General features: G+C 48.9%; 2 protein-coding genes across 4 annotated transcripts in view; both read left to right on the top strand.

Moving 5' to 3' along the window:
- LOC310671615 (retinol dehydrogenase 7-like) overlaps nucleotides 1-14450 on the top strand; it is a 30240-nt gene that overhangs the window by 617 nt on the left and 15173 nt on the right. The window contains exons 2-5 of one of the 3 annotated variants that reach the window (XM_083427960.1): nucleotides 2171-2242; nucleotides 5827-6131; nucleotides 11801-11817; nucleotides 13475-13733. In XM_083427960.1, the coding sequence (XP_083284086.1) occupies nucleotides 5836-6131; nucleotides 11801-11817; nucleotides 13475-13733 (572 nt within the window). In that variant the 5' untranslated portion in view covers nucleotides 2171-2242; nucleotides 5827-5835. Of the gene's footprint in view, nucleotides 1-2170; nucleotides 2243-5175; nucleotides 5722-5826; nucleotides 6143-11800; nucleotides 11818-13474; nucleotides 13734-14450 lie in introns of those variants that run through there. The other 2 variants (XM_083427961.1, XM_083427962.1) reach the window with 2 other exon arrangements.
- The window catches only part of LOC310671609 (retinol dehydrogenase 7-like), a 38787-nt gene continuing 29291 nt past the window's right edge, over nucleotides 4955-14450 (top strand). The window contains exon 1 of the mRNA XM_083427948.1: nucleotides 4955-5120. The gene's annotated coding sequence lies outside the window, so the exon portion shown is untranslated. The remainder of the gene's footprint in view (nucleotides 5121-14450) is intronic.

Raw genomic sequence — 14450 nt, 5'->3', positions numbered from 1 at the left:
TCTATACCATCTTAGTTTCATGATGTTAGCTGCCCTTAGCCCAGCTCCGGCCAGGGAGGGTGGGACACAAATAAAAATTTATCTATCTATCATCTATATCTATCTATCATCTATCATCTATCTATCTATCATCTATCTATATCTATCTATCTATCATCTATCTATCTATCATCTATCTATCTATCTATCTATCATCTATCATCTATCTATCTATCTATCTATCTATCTATCTATCATCTATCATCTATCTATCTATCTATCTATCTATCATCTATCTATCTCTATCTATCTATCTAACATCTACCTATCATCCATCTATCTATCTATCTATCTATCTATCTATCTATCTATCTATCTATCATCTATCTATCTATCTATCTAATCTATATCTATCTATCATCTATCTATCTATCTATCTCTATCTATCTATCTATCTATCTATCTATCTATCTATCATCTATCTATCTATCTATCTATCTATCTATCATCTATCTATCTAATCTATATCTATCTATCATCTATCTATCTATCTATCTATCTATCTATCATCTATCATCTATCATCTATCATCTATCATCTATCATCTATCTATCTATCTATCTATCTATCTATCAATCATCTATCTATCTATCTATCTATCTATCTATCTATCTATCTATCTCTATCTATCTATCTATCTATATCTATCATCTATCATCTATCATCTATCTATCTATCATCTATCTATCTATCTATCTATCTATCTATCATCTATCTATCATCTATCTATCTATCATCTATCATCTATCTATCTATATCTATCTATCTATCATCTATCTATCTATCTATCTATCTATCTATCTATCTATCATCTATCTATCTATCTATCTATCTAATCTATATCTATCTATCTATCATCTATCTATCTATCTCTATCTATCTATCTATCTATCTATCTATCTATCTATCTATCATCTATCTATCTATCTATCTATCTATCATCTATCTATCTATCTAATCTATATCTATCTATCATCTATCTATCTATCTATCTATCTATCAATCATCTATCTATCTATCATCTATCATCTATCATCTATCATCTATCATCTATCTATCTATCTATCAATCATCTATCTATCTATCTATCTATCTATATCTATCTATCTATATCTATCATCTATCATCTATCATCTATCATCTATCATCTCTCTATCTCTCTATCTATCATCTATCTATATCTATCATCTATCTATCTATCTATCTATCTATCATCTATCTATCTATCTATCTCTATCTATCTATCATCTATCATCTATCTATCTATCATCTATCTATCTATCTATCTATCTATCTATCTATCTATCTATCTATATCTATCTATCTATCTATCATCTATCTATCTATCTATCTATCTATCTATCTATCTATCTATCATCTATTTATCTATCTATCTATCATCTATCTATCTATTTATCATCTATCTATCTATTTATCATCTATCTATCTATCATCTATCTATGTATCTATCTATCTATCTATCTATCTATCTATCTATCTATCTATCTATCATCATCTATCTATCTATCTAATCTATCTATCATCTATCTATCATTATCTATCATCTATCTATCTATCTATCTATCTATCTATCTATCTATCTATCTATCTATCATCTATCTATCTATCTATCATCTATCATCTCTCTATCTCTCTATCTATCTATCATCTATCATGCCATGTCAGGCAAGCTTTTCCCCTTTACCACTCCTTTCAGTTCTGAATGGTTTCAGCACTCCAAGTTATTGACATCCACACTATGTAAACAATAAGCGAACTGACAAAAATTTAGCCATGTGGAAAGTTCTTTTCTTTGGCATCCAAAGTAGTTCCAGATGTTCCTCATTTGATTTAGCTATCATAGGGAGCACTGGCGGAGGAAGAGGAGTGCGGGGGGAGTGTGCCGCCCCTGGCAGCGCAATCCCGGTGCGGTACCATCGCGGCTGCCCCCCTGCCCCAGCTGGGCACTCCCCTCCGGACCCTGTCTACTCTTTGCTCCCCGGTGCCGGAGCATGAAGCTCTGCAACTGATAGGAAAAGATGCCCAGAAGGCAATCTTTCCCCAGAAGATTAATTTTGTCTCCTGTGTTGTTACAGGTCTAATATTTCATTAGTTTATTTGTAATATGCAGGTTGCAAGTCATTCTAACCGCTCTTTCTGCACACCAGCAGGAGAAAGGAAACCTACGGGACCACCTCTCCTGGTATGCCCCGCGGAGGACCTTATGGTCCATAAATAGCAACACTCTAGAGGTCCCGGGCCCTAAGGAAGTTAGAATGGCCTCAACCAGGGCCAGAGCCTTTTCAACACTGCCTCCGGCCTGGTAGAACGCTCTGTCTCATGAGACCAGGGCCCTGCGGGATCTGATTTCTGTTTATTTCCTTGACATCTGATAAAAGGGCGTTCCACAGGGCGGGTGCCACTACCAAGAAGGCTCTCTGCCTGGTTCCCTATATATATATATATATATATATATATATATATATATATATGTAATATTTATTGCGTTTCCAACAATTAAAAAGAAGATGTAAAATAAAAAAGAAATAAAAAAGAAAAAAAGGAAAGAAAAAAAGAACAATACAATACAGTACAATACAATACAATACAAAAGCAATTTAAAATACATCAAACACATTCAATAATTTCAATATTTTATCTTTCATTCACTTATTCCCACGACCTCCTCACGCCTCCCTTTTTGTATTCCACTTCCATTAATTATTTCAGCAATTCCTTTCCATCTTCCTCTGTTTTCTATCCTATAATCATCTTAATACATTCCAACCTTAATTTTCCCTTTAATACTCTATTAATCTATTTACACTTAATTCCTTATGACATTTCTACTAAAGCCATGTTACTTCATTCCAACATTTTTCTAACATTCATAATTTTACAATATTTCTATAAATAGTCTTTAAACTTTTTCCAGTCTTCTTCCACCGACTCTTCTCCCTGGTCTCGGATTCTGCCAGTCCTTTCCGTCCATTCCATATAGTCCATCAACCTTCTTCATATTTAAAAAAACTTTACTTTGTCCTCTACTGATCTTATTTTTGTTTTCCTTCTTTTAAAACTGAAAGATAGTCCTTGGGGGAACTTCCACCTGAAGATGATTTTATTCCTTCTCAGCAGGGCAGCAATATCTCCATAGTTAGGCCGAGGATCCAAAAGGTATTTCAAGGCATCTTTAGAGGTTTTAGAGGTTTCCACTGTTGACCGTTGTACTTCCAGGTTCTTCTGGTAATGCCAACCCAAAATTCTATCTCTCTCTTCTTTAGCATGAAGAGTGATCAGACAGTCTCTTTGAGCCAAGTCCAAGTCCAAAAATTCAGCAGATTCCTGCATGGGAAAATCCATCAAGCCTTCCCCCTCCAACTCAAATAGGGCTCCAAACCCCAAATTCATCCACTTTTCATTAAGTTCACTCATAGTGAGCGTCACTCTTTGTTCATCAAAATGCCACTGCAGGGCTGGGACTCTCTCTCTCTCCAAATGTACTACTTCAAGTTCATCTGCAACAGCTTCCTCCTTGACTTCCTCCGCAGTTTGCCATGTCAGAGTAGATTCCTGTATCAATTACTGAATAATTTCTGTGTTAGTGTGAACCTTTTGTTTATACTTTCTGTGTTTAAGTCAATTTTAATAGTTGTAGCATCAACTTTCGCATTTATCACATCTGTTTTTCTGTTTAGCTGTACCAATGAGTCATTTATCTTGTTTAATACATCCACTAAGACTTCTTTTGCAAAGGGCTTTCCAAGACTTCAGCTTGCAGCCTCGTTGCTTCAATCTATTTACAAAAGGGGGAGGCGGACTTCCTGTGTTAAACCTCCCTGTTTCAATGCCAAATTATGTTAAACTTTAGAAATCCAATTTTCCCGATTCACCTCTACTCATGGGTAATTACTTTGATGTCAAATTGTCCACAAGAAAAAGTCAGTGCTCTCCGGCAACAGCTGTGCGGCTTCGCTCCGTGGAAGAAGCAGACGATTCGAAGCACCGCACCACTCACCCCACGTCATTCCAGATCCTTGAAACCGGGTTTCCCCGCGAGTAGGGGAGGCGCAAAAGGTGCCAGCCGAATCCCAGGATCACAGGCTTCTCCCGCCTATGATTTTTAACGGGTCTCCGCCTTCGCCAGCCAGACCCAGATTTCCACGAAGCAAATTCCTCCTGGTCAGAGGAATTCCACCATTACTCGGAGGCACCAACCCGGAAGTCCTCCCTGCGGGATCTGATTTCTTTCCGCAGGGCCTGTAAGACAGAGTTGTTCTGCCTGGCCTTTGGCTTGGAATCAGCCTGACCCCTCCCCCTCTTTCCTTTTCCTTCTGTGATGGAACTCCTATTTGGGGACTTCTCTGACTTTTTTCTGGCCCATGTAGGACCAATCTGGATAGTTGGCCTAGGTGAAGATTTGATGTTTTCTCCCCCCAAACAGTTTTTGATCTGGGCTTCCACTGAAATGAGGCCGCATTTTAAGTTGTACTTGAATCCTATTTTTAAGTTGTATTTTAATCAATTGTTTTTATACCTGATGTTAGCCGCCTTGAGCCCGGTCTTGGCCGGGGAGGGTGGAGTGTGTGTGTATATATATATATATATATATATATATATAAGTCATTTGTGGAGTCTTTCTCTATATATGTACTAGAATTCAAGCACCAAAGCAAGCTGGCCGGGTCTAGCACTCTGCCCATCTTTCTATCAGCAGGAGGGATGTGCTTCTGCGAGAAAGATACGCTCAATCCCAGGCTTTCTTCCTGCTCTAGACAAATGATTTATTTGCTCTATCCATACATGAACAGGACACAGGGGAAAGGCGCTGAATCTGTGGCACAGAGCTCTGCAGTGGGAGGAATTTGGTATGTTTCCCTCACCAACAAATTTCCCAATTAGTTTAAAGAAGGCAGTTAAGTTTGACCAATCCTTGCCAGAAGGGAGGAGCTCCCTTTGCAGCCAGTGGAGTATGAAAAACGGCAGCAGGCACATAAGGAGCAACTGCAAACGGGAGAAGGAAGCACGGCTTTACCTGCCGCACAACTGAAGCTGAGAGCCTTTCCTCTAACCAGCCGCAGGTCTGTCTCTTCCCTTTTCAAAATAAAATAAAATAAAAATTGTCCAGTAGCACCTTATAGACCAACTAAGTTTGTTTTGGTATAAGCTTTTGTGTGTATATGTATCTGAAGAAGTGTGCAGACACATGGAAGTTTATACCAGAACAAACCTAGTTGGTCTATAAGGAGCTACTGAACATTTTTTTATTTTTTATTTTGACTGTGTGAGACCCACACGGCTACCTACCTGAATCTTCCCTTTTCAATTATACATGATAATAACTTCCTGTCTCCACTAATATGTGCTTATAACAACTTTCTTTCAAGCTAATATTCAGTAGGTGACACTTTTCTCAAGCTTCACACTGGGGGAGAGAGGAAACTTCACTTCCTGAATTTCTTCTTCCTGGGCACCCTTTAAAGGCCCAGAAACATTTCCAGAAAAAGTTCAGAACTTTAAAAGGTACATGCAAGTCATTAAGTTATCCTCTGATCAGCTTGCTAGACCTGTTATTATTTCAGCCTGCCTCTGCTCCAAGCAGCTCATTGCACCATGCAAAAATTCTCCTTTCCCTCAACAACACTGCAAGGGAGGCGAAATTCAGCAGTGGCAACATAAAAGGTCTCCCGCTGAGCTCTGTGGTGGAGTAGGGATTCGACTTTTGCACCTCCAAGTCCTGCCAGGGGTGTGTATGCATCCTAATGCTTGAATTCTTTTTCCCTGCAGGTTTCAGCCATGTGGCTCTACCTGGCTGCCCTGCTGGGGCTTTACTTCCTTCGCCAATGGTACCAGGAGAGACAGACGGTGGAGAACCTGACGGAGAAATATGTCTTCATCACAGGGTGTGACTCTGGCTTTGGAAACCTACTTGCCAGGCAGCTGGATGCCCGGGGCCTGCGGGTGCTGGCAGCCTGTCTCACGCAGAAGGGGGCAGAGCAGCTGGACAAGGCCACCTCAGAGCGCTTGAAAACCACCATTCTGGATGTGAGCAGCACAGAGAGCGTGGCGGCAGCGACGGAGTGGGTGAAAGGGTGCTGTGATGGCCTGGGATTCCGATTCGGAGGATGAAACAGAGGAATCCCGGCCTGCACAGGAGTCCCCGCCTCCAGGGCCGGCTGAACTGGGGCAAGGCCTAGATGCTGAAGAGCCTGCACCTGTGGCAGTGCATCAGGAGCTGGCCCCAGGTGAAGTCCTTCTGGCCCCAGAGAGGCTTGACGACTCAGTGGCCACAGGTGAGCCTCCTCCAGGGCCCAGTAACCCTTCGGCCTCTCCTGATCTGCAGAGGTTTAGAGCAGAGAGGCGAAGGGAACTGGTTGCCCCCAGGAGGAGTGCTCGCCTTAAGGCCAGAGGAGGCGGGGCTCCTGGGGGCCGGGACCGCCCCTGGCCTTAGAAGAGGATAAAAGCCCAGTCAGCCCGGCCCCAGGTTGCGGGAGCAACGTCGTTGTTGGCTTCGGACCTTCCTGCGTTCCTGATCCCTGCTCGGCCTCCTGTTCCTGACTATCCGGTACTCCTGTTCCCTGCTCGGCCTCCTGTCCCCGACCATCCGGTGTTCCTGTTCCCTGCACAGCCTCCTGTTCCAGCGTTCCTGTTCACCGCCCGGCACTCTGCCTCGGACCTTGCCCCTCTTCGTGTGGACTCTGCTACACCCAAGGTACCTTACCCCCGGGACCAGCACAGTTTGCTCCCGCCCCCTCCCGCACTCCCCCTTCGTAGGGGTGCGTTCGGGAAGAGCCAGAGGCCATGGCTGAACAGGCGGCTGCACTGGTGGCTTTGGCCCAGGAGAACCAGGCCTTGTCTCACACCGTGCAGCAGCTCAGTGACGCGGTTGAGGCACTTCAGCAACGCTTGGAAGCCCTACCGGCTCCTGGGGCCGACGCCCCGGCTCCGGGCAAGTACCCAGTGGCTTTGCCTGAGAAATTTGATGGAGCCCCGGCCAGCTTTCCCATGTTCCTGGCCCAGGCCAAACTGTATATTCAGGGGCGAGCCCGGAACTTTCCTGACGACCGTACCAAGGTGCACTTTTTGATTAGCTTGTTAAAGGACCAGGCGGCCAAGTGGGCGTTGCCGCTACTCAGGCAAGACTCCCCCTTGCTGGCAGACTATACGGGGTTTTGCAATCGTTTGGAGGCCGCGTTCGGCAACCCCCAGAAAGAGAGTCAAGCCAACCGGGCGATTCGGCATTTGAAACAGGGCAAGTCCACGGTGGCCACATATACCACGGAGTTTCGGCTGTTGGCACAGGACTTGACCTGGAATGACTCGGCACTGCGGGACCAGTATCTCGAAGGGCTTTCGGACGAGGTACTGGACCAGTTGGCCACAATGGAACGCCCCACCACGCTGGACACTCTCATTCAACGGAGTCTACAAATAGACGACCGGTTGGAGGATCGTCGTCAGGCCCGGGGTCGCCGACACTTCCAGTTCACGGCACCAGCTTTTTCCGGCAGCCCCACGGTCACAACTGATTTAACGGAGGAGCCTATGCAGCTCGGGGCAGTGCGGCCACGCCTTTCCCCCGCAGAGAAGGCGCGGCGTCGGGATGGAAATCTCTGTCTTTACTGTGGCGGAAGTGGACACTTCGCTCGGTCCTGCCCTGAGAAACGCCAGCCGCAGGGAAACCGCCAACCCCAGTAGCTGATGGCCCTAGCTACCGGGGGTCCCAAACCGTACAGAATGGGCCCGCACCAATGGACTTGCAACATCTTATGGTTTCGGTACGTTTATACCCTCCAGGTGGGCCCTGGATCCTCACCCATGCTTTGGTAGATTCAGGGGCAACCCGCTCCTATATGGACGCTGCTTTTGCCGCCCATCATCAGGTGCCACTTCGGAACAAGCCAGTACCGGTCCAGGTGGAAGCGATTGACGGACGACTTCTGCGGTCAGGTGCCGTTACTCAGGAGACCCAGCCTCTGGTCCTGTGTCTCCAGCAGCACCGGGAGTTGCGAACTTTGGACATTGCCTCTATGCCCCGCTTCCCCCTGGTGCTCGGGATGGACTGGCTGGAAGCCCACAACGTTCAGATTGACTGGGTCAAACGGACCGTGCACTTCCCAGTCCCATGTTCCCATGCTCAATCCGGAACGCTGGCGTCCGCGCCCTCAGAGGAGGCAGCACCCACGCTCCCAGCCGTGTACCAGGACTACCAGGACGTGTTCGAGGAACGGGGGGCAGACCAGCTGCCGCCGCATCGGCCTTTTGACTGCGGCATAGACCTCCAACCCGGAGCGCCTTTACCAGTGAGTCGCTTATATTCCCTAACAGAGCCAGAGCGCGAGGCTTTGCAGGACTTCTTGCGCAAGAACCTGGAGCGTGGGTTCATTAGGCCTTCCACCTCGCCCACCGCGGCACCGGTGCTTTTTGTTAAGAAGAAATGTGGGGAACTCCGCCCTTGCCATGATTACCGAGCCCTGAACAAAATTACCGTCCCAGACCGGTACCCCTTGCCCCTTATCTCGGAGCTGCTGGAGCGGGTGCAAGGGGCACAGGTGTTCACCAAGCTGGACCTCCGGGGGGCCTACAACTTGATTCGGATCCGAGCCGGGGATGAGTGGAAGACAGCGTTTGGGACCCGGTACGGGCAGTTCGAATATTTGGTTATGCCTTTCGGTTTGTGCAACGCGCCTGCTGTGTTTCAACGCTACATCAACCACGTGTTTCAGGACTTGTTAGACAAGTACGTGGTGGTGTATTTGGATGACATACTGATTTACTCCCGTGACCCGGCCCGCCATGAGGGACATGTCCGGACCGTGCTGCAGCGCTTGCGTGAGCACCGTTTGTACGCAAAGCTCAGCAAGTGCGAGTTCCATCAGCGGACTGTGGACTTCCTTGGTCACCGGCTCTCTCCAGATGGGGTGCAAATGGACCCGGGGAAGGTGACAGCGGTTCAAGAATGGGCGGCACCCCGGAACCGCAAGGACCTACAGCGTTTCCTGGGGTTCGCCAATTACTACCGGACCTTCATCGCTGATTATGCTCATCGCACCACCCCGTTGACCCGGCTACTGCGCCCAAAGACGCCGTTTTCCTGGGACAAGGAGGCAGAGGAGGCGTTTCAGGGGTTGAAGGCCTGTTTCCAGAGGGCACCAATCTTACAACATCCTGACCCCTCTCGACCCTTTGTGGTGGAGACCGACGCTTCCAGTACGGCTCTCGGTGCCGTCTTGTCTCAACAGATTGGTCCTGAAGCGCCACTCTTACCCTGTGCCTTCTATTCCCGCCAGCTCCTACCAGCGGAGCGTAACTATACTGTGTGGGAGCGGGAACTACTGGCCATCAAGGTAGCCTTTGAGGTCTGGCGCCACCATCTTGAGGGGGCACGACATCCGGTGGAGGTGAGAACCGACCACCGGAACCTGGAGTACCTCCAGACCACCCGCAAGCTGAACCAAAGACAGATCCGGTGGGCGTTGTTCTTTTCCCGGTTCCAGTTCCGGATCCGCTACATCCCTAGCTCTCAGAATCAGAAGGCGGATGCCCTGTCCCGGAAACCTGAAGACAACGCAGACACGGTACAGCAAGCAGAACCCACCACGATCCTACCTCCGGCTGCATTCCTGGCCACCCAGGAGGCGCAGCCACTGCAGGTTCGGGTGCGGGAACAGCAGCGGGTCGACGCTTGGGCCCAGGAACGACTCCGGGAGCTGGCTGAAGGGTCCAGCCCACAGTATCCGGGGCTGGTCCTGCATCAGGGCCTTCTGCTGCACCACGGTCGTCTGTACATCCCGCCAGGGCCACTACGGCTGGAGGTTCTCCGGATGGCCCATGATGCCCCAGCAGCGGGGCACTTTGGACGGTATCGGACCACCCATCTGGTCAGTCGAGAGTTTTGGTGGCCCCGCCTGAAGGCTGACGTGGCTCGCTACGTTGCTGGTTGTGATGTCTGCCGGCGCGCTAAGGGACCTACCGGGCGACCCCCCGGCCTACTTCAGCCATTGCCAGTTCCACCGCACCCTTGGCACACGGTTTCGTTGGACTTTGTAGTGGACTTACCCTCGTCTCGTGGCTGTACCTGCCTTCTGGTTTTCTCCGACCATTTCACCAAGATGGTGCACTGCGCTCCCTGTCCATCTGTACCCACAGCCAAGGAAACTGCTCAGCTGTACCTTCAGCATGTCTTCCGCCTGCATGGCCTACCTGAGCGCGTGGTGTCCGACCGGGGCGTTCAGTTCACATCCCGGTTCTGGCAAGCACTACACCAGACCCTCGGGACGGAGGTCTGCCTCTCGTCAGCCTATCACCCACAGACCGATGGCCAGACGGAACGGGCGAACGCGGTGCTGGAGCAGTACCTCCGGTGTTACTGCAGCTACCAGCAGGATGACTGGGTCGACCACCTGGCATTGGCGGAGTTCGCCTACAATAACGCGGTGAATGCGTCCACCCAGCAGACCCCGTTCCAGGCCAGTTATGGTTATCATCCACGGCTGTTTCCAGAGGTGCTGCCGACATCCGCAGTCCCGGCGGTGACGGAGTGGCTTCAAGAGCTCCAGTCCCAGCAACAGCTTTTGGTGGAGCAACTGCACCAGGCCAAGGAAGCGTACAAGGCCCAGGCCGACCGCCACCGCCAGGTGGGGCCGGAACTTCGCGTCGGTGACCTGGTTTGGCTCTCCACTCGCCACCTCCACCCCTCTCGACCTTCGCGGAAGTTGGACGCCCGCTTCACCGGCCCGTTCCCTATCGTAGACCAAGTCTCTCCTGTGGCATTTCGTCTCCGGTTACCCGCAACCCTGAAGGTTCACCCGGTCTTCCACAGGTCCCTTTTGAGTCCGGTGGCCCCACCCGACGAGTTCCACCCGAACCGTCCCCGACCGCAGCCAGTGTTGGTTCGGGGAGAGCCTGAGTACGAGGTGGAACGCATCCTGGACTCCCGATACCGCAGGGGAAAGCTGCAGTATCTCATTGACTGGAAGGGGTACGGACCGGAGGACCGTTCCTGGGAACCTGCGGCCAACGTCCACGCACCTGCCTGCCTCCGAGAGTTCCATGCGACGTACCCCGGCAAGCCGGGTCCGGACCCTCGGTTGAGGGGGGGGCCTGGGAGGGGGGATGGTGTGATGGCCTGGGATTCCGATTCGGAGGATGAAACAGAGGAATCCCGGCCTGCACAGGAGTCCCCGCCTCCAGGGCCGGCTGAACTGGGGCAAGGCCTAGATGCTGAAGAGCCTGCACCTGTGGCAGTGCATCAGGAGCTGGCCCCAGGTGAAGTCCTTCTGGCCCCAGAGAGGCTTGACGACTCAGTGGCCACAGGTGAGCCTCCTCCAGGGCCCAGTAACCCTTCGGCCTCTCCTGATCTGCAGAGGTTTAGAGCAGAGAGGCGAAGGGAACTGGTTGCCCCCAGGAGGAGTGCTCGCCTTAAGGCCAGAGGAGGCGGGGCTCCTGGGGGCCGGGACCGCCCCTGGCCTTAGAAGAGGATAAAAGCCCAGTCAGCCCGGCCCCAGGTTGCGGGAGCAACGTCGTTGTTGGCTTCGGACCTTCCTGCGTTCCTGATCCCTGCTCGGCCTCCTGTTCCTGACTATCCGGTACTCCTGTTCCCTGCTCGGCCTCCTGTCCCCGACCATCCGGTGTTCCTGTTCCCTGCACAGCCTCCTGTTCCAGCGTTCCTGTTCACCGCCCGGCACTCTGCCTCGGACCTTGCCCCTCTTCGTGTGGACTCTGCTACACCCAAGGTACCTTACCCCCGGGACCAGCACAGGTGCATTGGAAGCAAAGGTGACTCTTGACCTTCCTTGTGCTGCCTCTGTGCTATTGGTGGGACGGGGGATTAGAATTGCCTCTCTGTATTCATTTGTAGGCCACTCTCCCCACATAATTGTGCCCAAAGTGGCTCACAAAGTTCGAAAGGAAGAATAAGCATAACAATTCAGGAAACAGCTTAGAAATAATTATTATGAACATTCAATAATAAATATCAGAGCCAGCTCCAGATATTTGGTGCCTGAGAGCATGGGACACCCCCTCTGGGAGTCCTGGGAATTGTCGTTTGTCAAGGATGCTGAGTTGAAAAGTTGAAACAACATTCCAGCTTGACAGATATTTTCTCTAGTCTTTGGGGTTCCCAAGCTCAGTCAAACTCTTGATGTGGGGAAAGAGAATTGATTGTTTTAACTGCAAAGGGGAAAGAAGAAGAATGATATGAAAATAGAAAGTAAATTTAACAGAGATGGGCATAGGCAGTTTTTTGTTCTTTTGGTTACTTTTTAAATACAGAGATACCTCTAGTTACGTGCTTAATTTGTTCCAGACGTCTGTTCTTAACCTGAAGCACCACTTTAGCTATTGGGGCCTCCCATTACTGCCGCGCTGCGGCACGATTTTTGTTCTCATCCTGAAGCAAAGTTTTTAACCCAAGGTACTATTTCTGGGTTAGCGGAGTCTGTAACCTGAACCCAAGGTACCACTGTACTGTATCCTTTTTGGGGTTTTGCTGCGTGAGGAGTTTCTGAATGCAGCAAAACTCTGGGCAGCAGCAGCGTGGCCACCCCAGAATCCCAACCCACAACCCACAGCAGCCACTGTGCCACACTATAGACCCCCATGCTGCCCTATGCCCGCCTATAAGGGCAGACCCCCCCCAGGCTACTGCTGGGAGGGAAGAAAGGGAGAGAAAAGCAAGCAAGCTTTTTCATTGTGATTGACAATGAATTTTTTTTTGGGGGGGGACTTGTATGCAAATCAGCAGCCTGCCACCACTGTAGCTGCTGGGCAAATTAGCAAAGTCATTTCCCGTATCTCATCCTTTGCAAGTCTTGCTTTCACCGCTGCCAAGCATACACAAATGTCTGCTCCGCTGTTACAAGGAAGGCATTGCTGGCTTGGCTGGAGAAAGTGCCTCTCACTTCTTTTCTGGCCTCACCTCTGCCCACCCACAAGGAAGGTTCTCAGCAGCAGCTTGGCCAGGTGACGTGTGTGCCTTGTTGGTGTTTCCACTTGTCCCTTGTAATAGGAGATTGTCCCTTATTTTAAAGGGAAATGCATCATCATCATCATCATCATCATCATCATCATACCTTTATGGTCAATGTACAACCTGTGTAAAATGAAATTAATGGAGCCTCCCCTCCCCCCAAACACTCAATTTCATTGCACTCTGTGTGCTTGTCGCACAACACACCAACCCCGAAAGTCTGTTGTCCCTTATGTCTGCCTTGCTTTCTTTCCCCCTCCTCTTCTGCTGAGCTCAGCTCCTCCCTCCCAACTCTACCAGAGCTGCTGCCTCTCTCCTGCCCGTCCACTTTCCATTTCTCTCTCTTTCTCTCCCCCTTTCCCTAACTCCCTCCCTCCAGTTACACTAAATCCAGTGAGAGACGCAGCTAAATTCATGTAGGTTACGGTTGCTAATAGGAAAAACATCTGTTCTTTCTCACAGGGCTTTGGGGCTTGGTGAACAACGCAGGCACAGCTCTACCATCAGGTCCCAATGAATGGCTGACCAAAGATGACTTTGCAAAGGTGATCAATGTCAACCTTCTTGGGATGATTGATGTGACGCTACACATGGTGCCTCTGGTGAGGAGAGCCAGAGGGAGGGTGGTCAACATGTCCAGTGTGAATGGACGCCTGGTAACCTATGGAGGTGGTTACTGCCCATCCAAGTTTGGTGTGGAAGCCTTCTCCGACAGCCTGAGGTAAAAACAGCAGCTCTTTAATGTCTTCTTTTGCTTACTTTAGTGCAACATCTGCCACACTCCCTAACCACTTGCCAGGCTGGAAGTGGCTGATGCGAGTCCTCCTGGTTTAGTTGCCATGTCTGGGGAAAGTGGGCTGCAGGGAAGAAAGAGCTGGTAAATAGGGCAGCTGCCCAGGGCTTTGCCCAAGACTCGCACAACTTGAGATGAATGTATCCAGGAAGGATCTCAAAAGAGAAGATAGACAGGGACTGGAAGGTGTCTAAAGGATACTTGCAAAACCATATTGAAAAATCAGAACTCCTATTAGAATAAACAAGTTCCGTTTTAAATACTGAAATACTAAATAAATGGATAACAATGTGTAATAGAAAAAGAAGCATGAAATTAGGTTAAAGGTGTGTGAGAAAAAGCAACAGAAGTGGATAGAAATTGCAATTCAGTAGATTGGAAGTCTAAAACAAAGGTGGGGTGAGGGGTGGTGGATGGTGATTGGAAAAGGAATTATCTGTGGGATTGAGTGTAGGTATGTTTGAACATTTTTAAGGATTGTATGAAATGTATGTTTGTATGCTTGTATATTTGCAATATGTGTGCATTAATGCTGAATTATTTTAATAATAAAAACTTCTTTAAAACAAAAGAAAAGAATGTATCCAGGCACAGGCCATGCCCACATCTGGCCTTGAACCAAACTTTTCAAATCACAAGCCCGCA

This window comes from Podarcis tiliguerta (genome assembly GCF_965153285.1).
Source record: "Podarcis tiliguerta genome assembly, chromosome: 2".
NCBI lineage: Eukaryota > Metazoa > Chordata > Lepidosauria > Squamata > Lacertidae > Podarcis > Podarcis tiliguerta.
The sequence above is the reverse complement of the archived record's forward strand: the minus strand, read 5'-3'. Positions and strand labels throughout refer to the sequence as shown.